Consider the following 21,326-nt stretch of genomic DNA (forward strand, 5'->3'; position numbering starts at 1 on the left):
TTTATAATATGACAAAAGGTACAAGAAAATTAAAATTTTTCTTTTATTTTCATTAACTTGAAAAAATCCCAGTAAAGGAACACTTGTTTATTCATTGGTTTTTCATCGTTCGGTAATCCAGTTAATAAACACCCCCTAATCTCAGTACTTGCTTATGTTATGATGCTTAAAATAAATAAAACGTAACTTCAATGACCATATTTTGAATTCTTTTTTTCGCAATGAGAAAAAAAAGCATTATTATATGCAATTAATTGTAGTTTAAACGGATAACAACAAACACTGACCTTATAATTTTGTCAAAGAAACAAGGCGTTGAACAGATACTAACAAATTCAAAACTTTTTCCAGAGAAAACTCAAAGACCAGGTAACTAAATGCATTGTTAGATGACTTCCTATTGTTAGGTAGTAAGCTACTGTTACCAATCAATCTAAATTAAAACGTTTAAAATCTTATTTCTAAGAAATATCTATGAAATGCTCCTTCATTTGTTAGTTTACCCTATATCATCCTAATCTTAAAAGAAATTTCCGAAAGTGTATCGCAGAACTATTTTACCAGCTATTTAATTAAATTTTAACATTTTAAAAATCTTATTCTTTACCATTTTACATTTATTATTTCTTCATTAATATACTAAAAATTTTTTTAGAACTTTAATTTAGATTTTCTTTAATTTAGGTTTCCTTTTTAAATTATAGTCAAGTTTTTTTTAAAGAATTATTGTCTGCTAGCTAAGAATAAAACCTTGTTAAGAAATTAAAAACATTCAGCTGTTTAAAATTATTTAATTCAAAACAGCTGATTATTTACTTAGCATACTATTTTTTTTGAAAAAAATATATAAATTATTGATTGTCTTTTTTTTTTTGTTTCTTGTGACTTCAACTTAGATTATCTGAAATAGTGTCGATGTTTTACAAGTCACTACAAAGTGGATAAAGATACCGAACATAAAAAGCTGTGGAATACGTAACCAATTTTTTTAGTGTCTTAAAATATCTCAGTATCTTAAATGTCGTCCTACTATCTTAGTTGTGAAATTAAATTTTTAATTATCTGACCACGTATGATTCACTAATTATTTCATTATATCTTTTACTCTTTATGATACCAAGTAGATTTTTTTTCTGATAATATACTAAACTATTTTGTTTAATTTTTTACTTTAGCATGATTTCCAAGATATTATTGTAGTATAATTTGTTATCAGGAAAATGCCTTATTTTGTTATTCAGGAAATACTAAAAATTGAAATTTGTAAGGATTCCGAAGCTGTGCACACAATACACAATTTCCGACCTTATTTTAATAAAAAAAAATTTAAAAAAAACGTGGCAAGTAGGCTAACATACTTTTTACAGAAACTGTGAAAACTAATTTTTCCTATATTTCGTCAAAAGAGGATAAGAATGATATTGCTCCAAGGGACCTACTCAATAATTTCGCTATTTCCAGAATGAAATCTGTTTGATCGAAACATATTATTCCTTGAAAATTAAAACGAGGGAAAAATTAACTTTTATTATTTATCTAAGCTTATTCCATTTATTTAATGATAGCGGTATTAAGGTTAAGGATATGCGTTGGAAGCTCCGTTTATTATTATACTATAAATGCATTAAATCATGTAGCTTGAATAATTTATTTTAAGTAAATTATTTAATAATTTTAAGCAAATAAGGGTGTAAAAATAAACTCGATCGAAATACTCCGAAAGTATACCCTGAAATATATGTAGAATAAACTTTGGAATCTATATATAAGAAATACCTTTTCAAACAACTTCGAGTAGGACGGAAACGCTAACTTGTTTAAGAAAGTTGTCCTTGTAACTATTTAATTTCGATTCCTGGTACTAGGGGACATTCCATTTTCACATTCGACTTTTGAAATTTCAATTGTAAACGGAATTTTTTTATGATCTTAAATTAAAATGTTAAGGCTTGCAGCAAAAAAAATTTTTTTTTTACTGCATTGATTTTTTTACAAAGTAGTGAATTATTATTTTTTCAATCTAAGAACCTGTGCCTATAACATATGTAAAACTTATTTTAATATCGAGTGAAATAATTTAATATGTTGTGTAACTAAATGGATAATCCCAAGAAACTGAATCGAAAATATAAAAACTTCATTGATTTAAAAAAAATAATAGATGATAATAAAAATAGACATGTTTTGAGCGTCCAATAATAAAAGTCACAAGTTATCCAAGCCTAACAAGTCTTGAGAATGGGCGATTATATTTGAAATCCCGAAACATGTCGACTTTTACTTCCCTCTTCATATGTTTTGAAGCCAGTTGAGTTTTTATCGTCAATTATACTGCTTTACGTTTGGATCTTGATCATTATTTTGATAAGGATTTTACACTCGTTAAAGTAAACATATGCATTTTAATATTTTATCAGGATTCATGTGGTCTTTAAAAACGTAAGAACATCAGTATTGTAAAAGTTATATTTAACTTCAGGGATGAGATTAGCCGAAAGGCAAAAAAGCTGAATTTCCACAATAGCAAATTTTACGCAAGCGCAACCCTTCAATAATAAATTCCAGACAGTTTAAGGTAATAATGTGTTGACATACAATTGTGTACTAATCTATTATTATATAAATGACTACATTGATACTTAACATTTAGTGAAAATAAAAATTACCAATAGCAAAAATAAAGCTGGAAATTATATTTTTCCTCAGTTCACATAAGAGACAATTATTACTTGAAAAACTACCTTGTTTAGCAAATTAAAACTACTGAGAATATACAATAATATTTCATTTCTTTTAATAAATACTGTTATGTGATTTATAGCAAATATATCAGTAATATTACTTTTTAAATTATATTGGGAAAAAAAACTTTAACAATGGACCGAATCATTATGTTCATATTATAGTCTAATCTTACTAGAGCCCTTTGAAACATATTAATAACAGTGAAGTAAAAATATATAGTAACTCCTTAACATACAAAAATTGCTATTTTAGTTTGAAAAATTACATGACAATCAGCAAGTGTTTGGATAATTGTATTTTATTTGATACGAATTTTGCATTTTATAGCATAAATAACAGCAATTATAAATAAAATTTTGATGATGAGTTAATTAACTCTTTTCAAAAAAAAAAAAAAAAAAAAATCCCTTTGTAAGTGATTGCTTTTGTTTGCTACATCTTTTATGTTTTTAGTCGTTAGTCCATCTTCAAACATCTTGTGACAAATCCTATTTTTTCTTCTTTGCAAGCACAGAATGTAAGTTTTGAATATATACCCTTCCAGTTTCTCTGATGTTGTAACACTTACATATACTACTAATAATCGTCGTTAGAAAAACAGTCACCTTTATAGTAACTAATTTTAAAAAATTTTTTACTTCTTACAAGATTCGAGATAGTTGAGCTTAAAATTGCGTGAATATGAATAACAATTATGGATTTTGAAATCACATGAATATGAAACTAGATATACGATTTTGAAAATGAGAAAATACAAACTGGGATATAGAATTTTTAAAACGCGTAAATACAAATCACGGTTCATAATTTTTAGATCGCGTAAATACGAATCATGATGCGTAATTTTTAGATTGCATAAATAAGAATTATGATGCATAATTTTTAGAATGCTTGGATGCGAATCCCAATGCCTTATTTTAAAATCACGTATAAATACGAAAATCGATGTTTGATATTATAAACCGCATGAGCAAATCAAGACATTGAATTTTAAACTTGCATGAATACGAATCGCTACATAGGTTTTTAAAAAGGCGTAAATACGAATCACAATATCGGATTTTTAAATCTCGTAAATAAGAATCGCAACGTACAATATTCAAATCGCGTGAATAAGAATCGCAAATATGAAAAGCTATGTTTGATATTAAAATCGTGTGAATAAGAATCGAGATATTAGCAGATTCCAGGCTTGGGACCTGTAAAAGGCTTGTCAGAAGCAGCGTCGTTTGAACTACAAAAATCTGATCTATCTGGAGGGCGGGTAAAAAATTCGGAAAATCTTATCTGCTGCGAGTAAAAGGGGAGAAAATAGTTAAAATAAGTAAAAATGAGAAAGGATTGGTAGCTATGTAGTTTGAATTTTCTGTTTCTCTTTGAAAATCGGTGAATTTTCTGAAAAATAGGAATATTTATAAAAAAAAAGTAAAATTTTTAGAAAAATCTGAATTTTTGATAAAAAAGCTGAAATTCAAGAGATAAGTGAAAAAAGCGGAAGAATCTCATCCCTGTAACTTAAAAGATAAAATATTTAATTTCATTTACTCAAAATATCTGGTGTCAAAATTTTAATTTTTAAGTTTTTGTGTTCCCATTTCAGTATCTTAAGGATCTTACGAGCTCTGTTTAAAAAGAGAGCATCAGATATATATAAGAAAACAAAAATAACCATAGTAGCAGTATTTGGTGGTAAATGTAGCTTATCGAAATTGAAGAATATGCTGTGCGACATTTTATGGTGAATTTGCGAACGTATAAGTTTCAGAATGTATCGAAACATGAGGATGCTATTTGCTAATCATCTTTATCCAAAGAAAACGATGCTACCTAAATATCTACTAGAATGAAGCGATTTTTTAAACAATGAATCCTACAATATGCTACATATTATTTCAATATCTTATTCTTAAACATAACATATTTCAATCTTTTTAAAATGCCACTAAACATTCAGCAATTCCTTGAGTTATACAAAAAAGAAATATCGTAAATTATAGAAAACCTTGTGAATGTGCATTAGAATTATTATACAATCTACATTTTATTTTTCAAGCACTTTTTTTTTCTTCAAACTTTCTTGCCTAGAAGACTCGATTAAAGCTGTAGAAATGATTATCCCTAAAATTTTGTATATAGCTATAATAAGTTATGTTCATTTGATTTTAATATAAAATCCTCGAATAAATATAGTAAAAACAGTGTAATCTAAATAATATCAGATAAAAAGTTCATGTATTTAAATTCTAAAAACTATCATAAATAATTTATAAATCGATTCATATTTACTTTTCAAAGGAGATTAAAATAATTTTTTTTTTTTGCTTTTTGGACAGAAATCCCCTAAAAAAATTGTTTATTGCCTAGAAACTTCGAGATATTTTCTATTAACAATAAATTAAACCTCTCCGAGCAATCACTGAACATTATTTAAATTTTTTTACTATCAGAGCTTGGTTGCGTAGCAGCCTAGTAAAATTAAGCACTCCTCTTTTGAATTAGTCAATGGGTTATCTTAAAATATTTATTTGCGCAGGCGACTTTTTTTGGCGGTTTTCTAGACTATCGCCAAACATATAAACCTTTATTGCGGCCCAATTTACCACCCAATTTTGAAATTTTGTCTACCCCCCCTGATTCAAGTGTCTAGATTCCAAATATGTAAAAAAAAATTATATGTTTATTCAGAGAAAGAACGTTTTTGTGTCTGATTTCGTAACTTAATTAATAGTTAGCACTAATTAATTAACATATTTGAGGTCACCCCCAGGAACCATTAAGATAGACACTTAGTTCGTGAAAATCCGATCATTAGAACGAAAGTTATTCAGGGTGATTAGTTTTTTTTTTTTTTTTTTTTTTTTTTTTTTTTTTTTTTTTGCGGACTGTACACTTATATTGACAATGAAGTAAAAATTAGGTAAGGAAATATTTTTTAAACTTTTCTAACACTTCAAAACTTTACTGTTGGTTATTTCATTTAAAGGAACAAATAGCCCCGGAAAATTGAAGTACATACTTATTAATATTTCATTTATTGACATTTATACAATAATTCCATTTTTTCCACACAACAATGCAAGAAAAGCGAAACATTTCTTACACTGAAATTAAACTCCCCTTTCATTGAAAGGGTATACGCTTGATATTTTCTCATAACGTTGACCAATCCAGTTGTACCAAACATCTCATCTTCTAAAGTTTTACCAATCTTGAAATACATTGCTCTTCTCACCACAGAGGGAGTCACCGTGAGAAAGTTACGTTACGGCGATCTCTCGGTGCAAGCATCATCTGAAAAAAGAGCAACATCTTAGTGTTCAAACATATGCTCATTTATAATTACTGTCACTCCACATACATAGTACGTATTTAAATTTATTGATGATCCGCAGAAATAAATTTAAAGAACCTGCAAAACAAGCATATTCCAGAGTTCTGCAAGATTAAGGCCTTGTACACATGAGGGCGTTAGACGCCGCGTTAAGCGCTCGTTTGTCAAACGCGCGTTAGCCAAATACATAGAAACAAATGGGATCGTACACATGCAAACGCGCGCTTTGAATCAACGTCGCCAAAACGCGACGCTTGTAGTTTTCACGTCAACCGCTACGTTTGCAGCGCGCTTCGAGTTACTATACTGGGCATTAGAACGTACACATGTGCTCAGTCGAGCGCGCGCTTTTGCTCGGTTTTGACGTGAATTGTGTGATCTGTGAGTGATCTTACCATTGTTTTGATCTGTTTGTGTATGTACAATGGATGCGGAAACGTTTGACACAGAATTGTTTATTGATGAAGTCGAAAAAAGAAGATGCATCTGGGACATGGAGTGTCCAGATTATAAAAATAGAGTCTTGAAAAAGTCTGCTTGGCAGGAGATTGTGGATGTGTTTGCAGAAGAAAACATGACAAAGGAAGAGAAGACACTTTTAGTTAAATACACAAAGCATAATTAGTATTAATTAATGATACATTTATTCAAATTGTAATACGTTAAATTAATAAAATTAAGGCAGTATGTCTTTATACAAGTACCACATATTTGTAGTACAAATGCACTAGAGTGCACTTATGAAATAAGTCAGTGTTTTGTGTTCACAACATCTTATACACTAATGTTATCAGCAGTGTATATTTCACATAAACGCTTACACCATGTGGTCTTGCCAAGGGAGTTTCACGTCCGTAACGAAGTACTGCGTAAACTTGTCCCTCACAGTTCTTGCGTAGTTACATGCCCGAGGAACTTGCCATGTGCCATCAACACTTTCAAATGGTGCTTGATAATAAGTTTCTTCCTCCCTGAAGCCATCTTTGCGTCTAACGTAATTGTGTAGAACGCAGCACGCCAATACAATTGACTCAGCAAAACCGATGTTAACATTCAGAGCTCTATGGAATACTCGCCACTTGTTAGCCTTTATTCCAAAAGTGCATTCTATGTAGCGGCGAGCCCTTGAAAGTCTATAGTTAAAGATTTTTTTAACATGGGGAAGCTGCTTTCCTACGTAAAGACACATGATGTTTTTAGATAGACCAAAAGCATCATCCCCAAGAAATACGTAAGATAAACTAGTGTTATCTAATGCTGTTATTGGTTTAGGTGCTGGGACGTTTAACGTTTCTTCAGATTAGTGTTTGTAAAACAATGATTCTTGGAAAATTGAGGAGTCATTACTTTTGCCATAAGACCCTACATTAACATAAAGAAAGCAATAGTTTGCATCACACACTGCCAGAAGAACAGTTGAAACTCATACTCATACTTATACTCATACGGAAGTAGTTGAAAAACTTTTTGGGGTATTCCCTTAATTTTGGGTATAGCGTCACAAATGAACCCATGGTTAACCGGTCATCTATTAGGGGATGAACCCACCATCGTCTTTGTCTTCTTTGCCGAGCCTTGTATCTACGGTACAATAACCAAAAACAGGTAAACTCCTCTAACTCCATGTGTTCGCACTGAGTACGCTGGTCCAACTGCCGGATGCCGTGTCTCGCGCTGTCAGCCAACGTGCACTCGACTCGGCGTCCAACGCCCTCATGTGTACGGTTTCACAATTTGCCAACGCGCGCTCAACGCGGCGTCTAACGCCCTCATGTGTACTTTACCTAACATTCGATGGAATTGTCTACTCATTCCTACGAAACTGTTATTTTTACATTTGACACTCCAACTTCACTATCTGCTGTTAAACTAGCATTGTATAACTGTCTTGTCCGTTCCTATGTTACAAAGCTTTTGGGATGCTTTCATTGTCAAAGGTTTGGTCATTCGAAAGCATCCTGTCGTGGTTCAATAGAGTATGGACGGAACAAAGGTGAAGCGATGACATTTTTAAACCAGGTAAAGATCCCAAAGATCCAGTTAGTTATCGCCCAAAGGCGTTAACCTTCTGTCTTAGTAAAACGTTTGAGTGAATGTAAAACTCCCGCCGGGTATACAAACTTCAAACCAAACTATCTCATACCTAACTTCTAGAACGGTTTTCGTAAAGGAAGATCCTCAATTTGTAACATTATTGTTCTAGTGTACAACACCCAAAACAGTGGCGTCGGCGGAGGATCTTAAAATTTTTTAATATAGAAAGAAACATTTTATTTGGTTCCGGGATTGAATTTAAAGGACGATAGTACTTTACTGGCGACTCTTAACCTGATTTGGATTCCTTTCTTATGTTGTGATAGCGTAGATTTCGAATTGATCATACTTGGTTGATTCATATAGATTTGCTGTTTTGGGTGGTGCAACCTCCACTGCAGTTTTTTGTGACGTTGATCTAATGTTATGTTTCATATCAAGTGCATTTTTAATTGTATTGTCTCAGGCTTTTTTGGTAGTTCTCTTTATCTCAAGAAAATTTGTTGAGTAATGCTTATAATTTTAAGATTTTGATGTTTTTACGCATAATTGCTATTTTAAATTATAAATAATTATTTTACGGTTTTTCATTTGCAATGAACCATTAACCATAAAGGACATCTAAACCCAGTGTTTTAATAACTGTGACTTTCTTCTTATTCTACTTTACTTCGTGATACCCCACATCGAAATCTTAGTTACTATCTGAAAGACATCGAGTATTTCTCAAAAGTTCACATCAGAGTTTTAATACCATCAGGATATAGCTTTTTGCACCAAAGAAGCTATATCTTGGGCAGAGAATATAGCTTCTTGCACCAAAAACTTACAACTAATTTTATCTGATTTCATTCACTTTTGAATGATTCATTTTACCCGTGCATTATTTTATATGTTTTGTTTACCACAAATTTATTGCACTTTATTTTTATTCGCTTTGAAACTTCCGTTTGGCTCTGTCTGTCCTTTTTTGGATCTTGTGTCATTAAACCAAATTTTCCAAATAAGCACTCGGCAGTATAAAAGTTTGCTTAAGAGCATGCCGCACCCAAATTTATCTGTACATTACATTGAATTTTATCAACCCTCATATGGTTTTTCTTTTTTTTTTTAAATAAACTCGCGTCCTATGCTCCAGAGGTATCAAGAAAAAATATCAAATACAGAAAACTTCTGTGTTTGGTAAATATTTTTTCCGTCAGCCTTTTTCCTGGATCTTTCAGGAAAAGGCTGATATTATCATCTTATATTCTTTTTTAATATTCTTTTTTAATATTCTTTTATAATATTCTTTTTTAATTTGGCACAATATTGTCACTTTTGCTCTAGAGACTTTAACAAATAATTCAGAATATTTAGATTAGAATTAGTCAGATTTACTCCTGCCAGATTTATCACGTCGGAATTACTCCTGTTAATATTCCTGAATGAATGTTGAATTACTCCTCATCTCTCCTGTTTTTCTGTCTTTTGTACTATTAAACTCAACAATATACATGTAACCTAACTTCTTCATCAATTTTTGCTTCTTTTCATACTGCGCTGCTACAGAAATTTCACATTCAGATATTAATATGTCTCCCCAGGGGCACACTCTTGTGTGACGGGTACGGTGCACCCGGGGCCCCGAGCTGGACCTTAGCATACTTCAATTTCTCCCTTGCGACGGGCCTGTTTTGAGTTTCTGACCTTCACATTTAAGTACATTGACCTAGTGAGCGAAAATTATTTTATTTACTTTCAAATTCTCGATATCATTTGCAGAATATTGGTTTCTAGACTATCGATGTATATTTTTTCTCTCGTTACGTTGATATATTTATATATATTATCTTGTTATTCTTATTTATTATATGATATATTATCTTGTTGCAATTCCTTATTAGTTATCGATTCTCATTCTTATCGTGGTTGCCAGATTAACTGGTAAGGACTTTTCGTCTTGGTTCAGTGTTTTATTGGACCCTGATGAGAAGAAACCACCCGCGTGGAGACCCGTGTCCCTGGAAAAGGAGATCCTGGTAGTTGAGGGGCATCTTGGTACCCCAACACACTGCTTTGGCCCCTGCTTCAGGTAAACGGGAGGTGCATAGTGGCCCGTGCATACCCTCCAACTGCTACGGAATTTCCGTAGTTTCAGAAATCTTCTTTTCTGACGGTAGCAAAATTAATGTCTTAATATTTAAAAAAAATTAATTTTAGCGTAACTTATCCACTATTACTTATAAAAGTGCAGGCCATATGGCTAGATTCTTAAGTTCTGATAAAAGTTTTATGAGAGATCCATTTGCTTTAAAAATTTCTACTTTGGTTCGCTACCACTAGAAAGAATTATTTTCAAAATCCTCATAAGTTGGAGGGTATGCGTATGCATCAATCGGCCAGTCACTAATGTCATCTGTTGGCTAGGGTCAAGCCCGGAGTCACTTTCTGGGCACCTCGTTAAGGGTGGAGGCTGCTTCAGGTGTGACTTTCGGGCGTATAACTATTGGTCAGCATCGATGATGAGTAACAGATTTATATCTATTCCTCGCATCCCCTGAGTTGGACTCCGTGGTGGGTGGTGCCGCCAATAGTGGAAGATTTATTTCTTTTCCTATGGGTGAAAATGAACAGGTGTTCAGTTCCGCTCACCAGAACAAAAGCGGAACAGCCTCATCACCTAGTTTTAATCTATCAAATTGCTCAAATTACGACCCCTCCAAGTCAAAGTTCCTTGTTCTAAGTTCTGCAGAGAAGAAACTCTCCTCTATGTCACCTTTTCTAGTCCAAAAATCGCTTAAGACGCACATTGGAAATCCAAAACATGTCAAACCGATGCCATCTGGAGACTTATTAGTTGAAACAAATTCTACCAAACAAACAACTTCACTTCTCAAATTGAATCAAATTGGAAACGTTAAAATTACAGTAACCCCTCACAACACTCTAAATATTTCGAAAGGCGTAATTTCAGAAAAAGCATTACAATCCATGCCAATCTCAGAAATTTTAGAAGGTCTCTCTGATCAAGGCGTTATAGATGCACGCCACATAACAATCAAGAAAGGTTCAGATATATTTACAACTCAACATATAATTTTAACTTTTAATAGTGCTGATCTACCTATTGATATTAAAGCTGGTTACCGAAACTGCAAAATCCGTCCATATATTCCAAATCCTTTACGCTGTTTTAAATGTCAGAAGTTTGGTCATTCTACCAACAATTGCAGAGGGAAAGAAACCTGCTCCCGCTGTGGCCAACCTGGACATTCATTCAGATCCTGTTCATCTCCTGAAAAATGTGCCAACTGTAATGAAGATCATTCTGCTAATTCCAGACGATGCTTAAAATGGAAGCAAGAAAAGCAAATTTTAAGCATAAAAGTAACGCAAAACCTTTCCTACTTCGAAGTTAAAACTAAATTTCTAAGCTCGCAACCTCGACCAAATGTTTCGCATGCCGCAGCAGTTATGAATCCGATCTCAAATACCAAACATACTAAATCTGTAGCCTGTCAATGTGACTTTACAGAATCCGAAGCACAAAATAATAAGCCTAAAACTGTATTGCCCAGACAAACAGCCATCCAAACAATATCCTCCCAGTCTCAACAAACGAAAAATCCGGAAAAATCTGCATCTCCTTCACCTATACAAAACACTTCTGAAAGCCAAAGATACATGAAATTGACGCCTCAATTAATAAACAAATTACAACAAAAACTGACTCAGTCTCCCGTAGCCAGCAAGCTTAAATATATACCAAAAAGTAGACAAAACAAGTTCCATAAAGCCAAGTTAAAAAAAAAACAAAAAACAAAGAACTTTCGCAATCTGATGCAATGAGCACCGACGAAGATAACCGTGACGAACTACCTTACCAGCAAATGCAAACTGACAAGGGGTTGGAGGCTCCACCAAACCTTTGTCCGAAATCTAAACTAAAAATTAAAAGATAATAAATGACCAAAATAATATCCTGGAATTGCAGAAGCTATAACACTACAAAACCAGACATAATTGATATTATAAATAAATTTTCCCCTTGTTGCATTTGTCTTCAAGAAACCGCTCTCAAACCAACTCAAACAATTAAACTACGTGGTTACAATATAAACAGAAAAGATAACATCAATAACAATAAAGCTTGTGGCGGAGTTATGATTATGACGTCCGCAAGACATCCGTCTAATATGTTATCGCTAAATACTAACTTGCAAGTAGTTGCTGTTCAACTATCCCTTCAAATTCTCTTAACAATTTGCTGCATTTACCTTCCTCCCGGAGATAATATATCCCAAATTGATTTAGATAACTTGATCGGTCAACTCCCGCAGCCATTTATAATATTAGGAGATTTCAATGGCCATAGCCCTACTTGGGGAAGTCCTGACTCAAATAATAGGGGTCTCCAAATTGAAAAATTAATTGATGACCATCTTCTGTGTCTTCTTAATACAGGAGATAGCACCTACTTTCACGCTCCATCGCGATCATTTCATGCTATAGATTTAGCCATATGCAGTCCATCTATTTATCCATATTGGTTATTTCATGTTCATGACGACCTCTTCAATAGCGATCATTTTCCATTAGTACTTACTTACACAGGCAGTAACAGCTGCATTTTATCCAAAACACCGCGAATAAAATTAAACACTACGAACTGGGTTAAATTCACTACCTGGATACATATTGATGAAAGCATAGTAAACCAAGCTGATATAAATCTTGCAGTTGATCATTTCACAGATATGATACTAGAAGCAACCAAACATAGTTCAAAATTGTCATCCACAAAATTACCAAAACATCCTAAACCATGGTGGAACAATGACTGTCAAAAAACCAAAAAAGAGCAAAAACATTACTGGCAGATTTTTCGTAAACATCCAGCCACTGATAACCTGATCGCTTGCAAAAAAGCCCGATCAGTGGCCCGAAAAACTCGACGAAACGCTCAAAGAAATTCCTGGAAAAATTATATCTCTTCCATAAAGTATAACACACCATCAAATTTAATCTGGAATAAAATAAGGACGATTTCTGGTAAATATACAGCACATAATATCCCTATGTGTAATAATTCACCAATCTCAGATATACACGATGTTACGAACGCCCTTGCCGGTGCTTTTGCTCAAGTTTCCAGCTCTTCTAACTACCCAGAACCATTTGCTTCAATTAAAAGAAATAAAGAAAAAATTAAACTAAAGCCTAAGAATACAAATAGCAAATATAATGAACCCTTTACATTCAACGAAATTCAAATAGCTCTAAAAAATATTCATCCAACAATACCTGGTCCTGATGATATTCACTACACTATGATTCAAAACCTTCCGGATAAAATTTTAAGTCTTCTCCTAAAACTTTATAATCGCATTTGGATCGAAAGAGTTTTTCCAAAAAACTGGTCAACTGCTTATGTTATCCCCATTTTAAAGCCAGGAAAAAAACCCAAAGAAACTACTAGCTATAGACCTATTGCATTGACCAGCTGTCTTTGCAAGCTTCTTGAAAAAAATGGTGAATCGATGCCTTATGTTTCTACTTGAAACCCAACATCAACTTTCTGAATACCAAAGTGGTTTCCGTAAAGGTCGAAGCACTCTTGACAATTTACTAAGACTTGAAACAGACATCCGTCATGCCTTTTTAAAAAATCAACATTTAGTTTCAATTTTTTTCGATATGGAGAAAGCATATGACAGAACATGGCGGTATGGTATACTTAGGGATCTTATTAATTGCGGAATCGGTGGCAACATGTTCTATTTTATCAAAAGTTTTTTTTATCAAACAGAACATATGTATAGGGTTAAAATTAATTCCGTTTTATCTGATATTTTTATCCAGGAAGAGGGTGTTCCTCAATGTAGCGTTTTAAGCGTGACCCTTTTCATTTTAAAAATAAACGACATTTTACTTCAACTTCCTCCATAAGTTTATGGTGAATTGTTTGTTGATGACTTTCGGATATCATGCCGATCTACTAATATGTCACTTATTGAACGGCAAATGCAATTAGCTGTCAATAAAATTTTAGTATGGACGACAGAAAATGGTTTTACATTATCTACTCAAAAAACTCACTGTATGCATTTTTTTGCCTACATCCTCATCCGGAAATCATACTAAATAGTTGCGTTATACCCGTTGTTGCTGAAACGAAATTCCTGGGAATGATATTTGATTCAAAACTCACATTTAAACCTCACATAAATTACATTAGGAAAAAAACATCTAATTCATTAAATATTTTAAAAGTTCTTACTAATTGTTCGTGGGGGGCTGACATGGACGCAATGATTAAAATATATCGTGCTGTTATACGTTCAAAACTAGACTATGGCATTCCCGTATATTCATCAGCTCGTTCATCTGTTTTAAAATATCTAGACACAATTCATCATCAAGGTCTTAGAATATCGTTGGGGGCGTTTCGAACTTCGCCAATTGAGAGTCTGTATGCGTTATGTTCCGAGCCATCTCTTTATTATCGTCGCTCTAAACTGTCCCTAGATTATTATTTCAAAATTAAATCAAATCCACGTCATCCGTTGTATTCAGGTGTCATCAATCCGCAATTTACCACTCATTTCTCTTCACTTCCATCTTACATCCCTTCATTTGGGTTAAGAATCATAAAAATTTTAAATGATTTTAACACTTTACCGACCGGTAGCGGTTCGAACATACTATGCCCTTTCACCGCCCGCTCAGCTGCAGATCGTCCGAGACACCGGCTCGGTTTCGGCCTAGACTGACGCGCGGGAATATATGTGCTTTTCTTAAACTCTGGTAAAATTGTACGCTTCGTGTTATTGTAGGGTAACGAAATTTAATAAAATCTTTTACTTTAATCATATTAGTGTTAAACAATATTTATTTTATCTATTACAATCGTTTTCAGTTTATTATTTACATAAAATATGCCATAATCCATATAACAATATTTGTCGAAAAAAGAGGTTTAATATTTTTTTAAACTATGATAGCGCTCGAAACAGTCACCTTTGTGTAGTGGGACGTTGCAGTATTTACAAGCGAAACCTATTCTGCTTAGTTTTTTTTTACTTGCACAAACTCTGCATTGTCGTAGGGGTTTTTTACATTGACCGCTGGTCACTATATTTACTAGTTTATGCTTCCCGAAATTTGCGAGTCTTCCGGGATGATCAAATCGGGATGTGGTTCTTGTGGGTTCGGAATTAGGTAGATCCTTACCTTGTTCTTCAGTTTCGCAGTCTTCTATCAATGAAAGTGCCGCTTTGTGCAGAAAATTTTTATATGTAATCTTCTGTCCGTTCAGAGTTGTATATACTTTAAAGGAGTTAAAAAGTGCACAATTGATGAAGAACATTACGACACGTTTCGTCCATTTTTTTGTTTTCCTAAAAATGGAGTAATAGGACAGATATTGATCTGCGCGATCTACGCCCTTCATATATTTATTATAATCTATTATTGAAATAGGCTTCTGTATGGGGCAATGTGATGTCCTGCTTCTGTTTCTAGATTCCACCATTTGTGCAGAATGTATTGTCGATATCATGTTTACATTTCTTTTGCCATTATTCCATACTTGTAATAAAATATTGCCATTTCTAAGAAATTGATGTTGGCCTCTTGAAAGCTTGACCGTTTGAAGTATTTGAGGAAGACCTCTGTTCTTTCGAATCGTCCCGCACAATCGCAATTTATTTTTAAAAAAAAATTTAGCTATGTTGACACTATTGTAATAATTATCTTGATATATATGATGCCACATGTTCTTATACGGTCCAATGACCGATAATACTGTCTCTTCTAATTTTTTTCCATCAGCGGCATACACACAAAAGTTGGATACGTATCCTGTACGAGCTTCAGACAGCACTCTAACCAGTATTCCATATTTTGTAATTTTTGCCGGATTATATGTTTTGATTGACAGTCTACCTCTCCACGGAATTACGCATTCATCTAGAGACAATTGTTGATCTGGTTTATATACGTTGTTAAATTTTTCCTTGAAATAATCAATGACAGGCTGGACCTTCACCAGCCTATGCGAATTGGGAGAAATATCGTTAATATTACAAAAATGCCAGCTTTGCATTATTTGTAAAAATCTGTTCCTGCTCATAACCTTCGAGAAGAACGGCGTTTCTATAGATGGGTCTGTAGACCAATAATCGTAGAGAATGTCCTTCTTTACTTGTCCCATGAGAATGATCAGGCCCAAAAATTTCTTCATTTCAGTCACCGTGACGTCTTTCCATTTTTTCGTTTTTGATGTAATTCTATATTTTTCCACAATTTGATAATGATATCTATTAGACTCCCTCACGAAGTGCTCAATCAGGTCACTTCCAATGAATAAATTCACAATATCCATTACGCTTTCAGAGGAACTTGGCATAATTTTTACGCCAGAGCTGCCTTCGAAAGGTTCCAAAATTATACTCTTGTCGTTCGTTGACCATGTATCATTGTTGTCTTCAACATTATTATTCATGTCCTCGTCTTCTGAATCACTGTATATCAGCGGTACAGGACGTCGCTTTCGAATGACTATACTACTGCTATCACTTTCGTCATCAGAACTACTTGCTGAACGGCAGTCAAGACAATCTGACAGGTCGTCGAGATAACACTCGCCGAGACTATCCTTTCCATTCATTTCTAAGGGCTAAAGCTTAGAAAAAAGCACCGATTATCTGAATAAAGAATGCTTGCTGCTTGATACTTGTCAATATAAGGCCGTGTTCATTCGTCGCCTCAAATGGAGCGGTCACTTCGGGGCAATAACGTCACTGTGAACTTTGGTCTGTAGACCTGTCGAAAGACTCACTGGACAGTATGTCCCAATGGATCAGCATATAATGCTTTTCATTGGATGATGGAATCAGCGCCATCTGCAACCGCAACAAAACATTGTTATTTTGGAGAACTCCAAGGGAAGAAGCGAGACAATACTCCATGAGAACAGAACCGGAACTGCCTGCTTGACTGGTTGAGAACCGCTGGCTGACTGCGCTGCTTGGAGAACTGCTGGTGGGCTTTTATCCCCGTCCAAGGCTGGGAATTTGCATAATACAACCTTCATATCGATGAAAAAATCCCGACTTTCCTCGCAGGAAAATCTAGTCCCACCCAGCTGCACGATGAAAAATCCCGACTCTTTTCGCAGGAAAATCTGGTCGCACCCAGCTGCACTCGAGAAAACGACAGCTGAATTTTTTTCAGGGCATGCTGAATTGGTGGAAAACGTAGTCACCACAGATCGGTCAAAAGTCGATTAATCGACGACCGGTCGGTAAGCGCTGGGGAGCAAACGCTGAATAATCTACGGCCGGTCGGTATACGATGAGAACAAAACGTCGATTAATCGACGACCGGTCGGTAAGCGCTGGGAACAAAACGTCGATTAATCGACGGCCGGTTGGTAAGCGCTGGGGAGCAAACGTCGAATAATCGACGGCCGGTCGGTATGCGCTGAGAACAAAACGTCGATTAATCGACGGCCGGTCGGTAAAGTGTTAATATTTTCAATTTCGCAGCTTTTACTAATATAGAGACTATCTCACTTTGGGTTAATCTCTCGATGTGTGTCTTAGATATTTTTAGAAATTTCAAGAAATCTGACACCAACTCTAGTGTTTTTAGCCAAAAATTTTATGAACATCGCAATAATTATAATGATTTTAAACCAATTTTCACTGATGGTTCAAAACATGATAACCATGTTAGTTGTGGTGTGGTTATTGAAAATTTTACTATATCTGAACAATTGCACCAGGAAGCATCAATTTTCACTGCAGAATGCTACGCTATTTTACTCGCTCTAAATTTTATCTCTGAGCAAACTTACCGCAAGTGGATAATTTATACTGACTCTCGCAGTTTTACATCAAGTGTTCCTCACACCGGGCGAAACCCCATGATATGTAAAATCCAAAGTTGTTTTACAGAATTGTGTGGTGAAGGTTTCCATATCTACTTTTGTTGGATACCATCACATGTTGGCATAAGGGGGAATGACCTTGCTGACATTACGGCTAAAACCACTCAAAATGTAAGCAATAACCTTAAAACATCTCTTGATTTCAAACGCATATGTAAATCCACAATACAACAGGCCTGGAAAGAACATTGGTATAAACAAGCTAATAATAAACTGCACGAAATTTATCCTAATCTTGACAACTTTAAAACAATACATATTGATCGCAAAACCCAGGTTATTATCAATAGACTGCGCATTGGTCATTCTCGTTTTACTCACATGCATTTACTAATATCTGAACCTGCACCTAGTTGTTCTCTATGTCATGTCAACATTACTATTAAACATATTTTAACAGACTGCGAACGATTCAAACATTTGAGGAACAAACTTTTTGGTAGCTTTTATCCTAATCTGCAATTTTTACTTGGTGACCCTATACATCACAACCTTTTAAAGTTCATCAAAACTATTGGACTATATTCTCTGCTTTAAAATAATAAATCAGTAGTTTGACCTAGAGTCCGACTATTAACCTAGTGCCTGGCGCAGCATAGCCATTTCTGGCTCTTGTGACAATAAAATCCAACTAACTAACTATTAATATGTTGTTTTTTTTTTAACTTTATAGTGGACTACGAAGTCGGAAAAGGGAGCGTTTGCTTTATATTTCCATTTATGCTTCATAGAGATCCTGAATCATTCCCTGATCCAGAAGAGTTCGACCCCAAAAGATTTTTTCCCGAAAACATAACTGGAAGACATCCATATGCCTATGTGCCTTTCTCAGCTGGGCCAAGGAACTGTATAGGTAGTGTCATAATTATACGCATACAAACTATTATAATAAAAGGAAAAAATGTGTTTGTCTCTCTTATAATTCCAAAATAGATTGAGAATATTATCCTAAAATGTGGATAGCAAGTGCTAGGGATAGCGACCGTTCTAAATTTTTCGTTCTTAATTTTAATCGTTCTAAATTTCATTAAACGTTACCAAAATTAATTAATTATGATCTGTGTCAATATCTATGACAATTTTTCATGATTCTCCAAATGAATAAGTTTTCTCCATTAATTTTGCCATTTTGCACATAGTTTATTTCCGTATTTCATTTATTAGCTATTGCCAAAATTAATTAAGCATCATTGGCGTCAATAATAATTTTGTTATCATTCACATGTCTCCTTAACGGATTTATGCAATTTCTTTAATAATTTTGCTTTTCCGTAGATATCTTATTTCTTTTTATTCAAGTACAGTTGATTTTAAGTTATTTAGTTTTATAGTAACACGTTTAAAAATAAAAACAAAAGCATTATTTCAGATAACTTAGGTTTCAAGTTGCTATGTTCAAATTGATCACTTTATTTATTTGACTTAATAAGTAAAAAATAATCGAATGTTAAGGAACATGCAACGAACACTTTTTTTTTATCAAATAGAGCTATAAGCTAGCTAAGATCATTGATGTTATCTTTAAAATATTTGAAAAATTGATTCCATAATTTAATTTAAAACAATGGCTCACCAATAACCGATGGGAAAATTTTGAAAGAATTTTAGGATCAAAGCTGAATTTGCCCCTTTCGCCCACTCTGCAAATTTTATAACGCTAGGCCAAATGGTTGTGGTGTATAAAGAGTGACTCACACAGACAGAGAAAATCCTCATTTTATTATACATAAACAATTCCTCACCTGTCTAAATATATGGTAAAGTAAAGACTTTTTTCTTAATCATCTTTCTTGCTCTTAAAATTTAAACCTATCAATGAATTATAACAATAGATTATATTGTGATTGTAAGTTTGAAATTACTTACTAATACGTCTTGTTTCGAAACCAGGTACAATCTTTAGCTGAAATATTTTTCACCGGAAAGAAAAAGGTGCACAAAAATCTACTTTAGTTGTTTCTGTTTTCTAAAATTGGTTTGTGTTGTAATGTTTCAGTAAAAAATATAAGTAAACAAATGATAAATGTCTTTAAAAATTATCTTTTCTGCGAGTAATTTTAAATAAACAATACTTCATGAATGTTAGATTATTATACACTGAAGAGCCAAAAAAACTGGTATACCTGCCTAATATCGTGTGGGGCCTCCACGAGCACGCAGAAGTGCCGCTACTCGACGTGGCATGGATTCGATCAATGTGTGAAGTAGTGCTGGAGATAATTGACACCATGAATCCTGCAGGGCTGTCCATAAACCAGTGGGAGAAAGAGGGGGTGAGGATATCTTCTGAACATCACGTTGCACGATCTTTTTCCGACCGCAGCGATGTCGTAGATTTGATGTTTTACCGGATTTCCGATACTCACGGTATACTCGTGAAAAACCAAATTTCATTGCTATCTCGGAGATGCTATGTCCCATCTCCTGTGCGCCGACTATAACACCAAGTTCAAACTGACTTAAATCAGTTACTGGCATTGTAGCAGCAGGAACCGATCTAAGAACTGTGCTAGACACTCGTTGTCTCATATACGCGTTGCCGATCGCAGTGCTGTACTTTGATTGGCTCCATACCCCTTTTTTTGCATACTTATGCCTGTACCAGTTTTTTTTGGCTCTTCAGTGTATTTAATATATTTATTACATTATTTTTTCAATGCTTTCAGGTCAAAAATTTGCTTTAATGGAAGAAAAGACTGTGCTCGCAAATATATTCCGGAATTTTGAAGTAACATCCAAAGATCCCAGAGATAAAGTTAATGTTTCTCCTAGCCTCGTTTCCAGAAACCTTGAACCGCTCATGCTACGATTCACACATAGAAATACAAGATGAATTTCAAATAAGACAACTATTACTGAAGGGTACTCTAAAATAGCTACAAAATGTCTCTTATCAGGTGTAAAACGAATTTAAGATAGTACTGATGTACTTTGTAAAGACAAAATGCAAGAGAGAAACATTTTGCGAATATTTGACTTTCACTCTAAAAAGGAAAGAAAGAAAAAAACAATGAAAAAGGGTCTTGTGTAATCCTAAGTTCATCTATTGCGAATATAAAAAATTACAAATAATATTATTCTATTTGAATTATTTATATAACTCACACATTTAGTAGCTGGTAAAAGGAATCAAGTTTTATTGCTTGCACGGCTTCGGTTCATGATTTTTTACTTTGTCAAGAAATAAGTAAAAAAGAAGCAAGCAACACATGATAAATTAGGAAACAATGTTTGGATGTACTTTGTTGTAAATTTGTTGAATTGATTATAAATAAAACT

At 33.9% G+C, this 21,326-nt stretch overlaps 1 protein-coding gene across 4 annotated transcripts in view; it reads left to right on the top strand.

Moving 5' to 3' along the window:
- Positions 1-21,103, top strand: part of LOC107456122 (cytochrome P450 4V2) — a 50,254-nt gene extending 29,151 nt beyond the window's left edge. For 2 of the 4 annotated variants that reach the window (XM_087152020.1, XM_087152023.1), the window contains exons 11-12: positions 18,721-18,900; positions 20,714-21,024. In XM_087152020.1, the coding sequence (XP_087008146.1) occupies positions 18,721-18,900; positions 20,714-20,880 (347 nt within the window). In that variant the 3' untranslated portion in view covers positions 20,881-21,024. Of the gene's footprint in view, positions 1-18,720; positions 18,901-20,713 lie in introns of all 4 variants that reach the window. The other 2 variants (XM_087152022.1, XM_087152024.1) reach the window with 2 other exon arrangements.
- Positions 21,104-21,326: the final 223 nt, after the last annotated feature.

The sequence above is a fragment of the Parasteatoda tepidariorum genome, chromosome 9, assembly GCF_982258835.1.
Source record: "Parasteatoda tepidariorum strain Cologne lab strain chromosome 9, Ptep-v5.0, whole genome shotgun sequence".
NCBI lineage: Eukaryota > Metazoa > Arthropoda > Arachnida > Araneae > Theridiidae > Parasteatoda > Parasteatoda tepidariorum.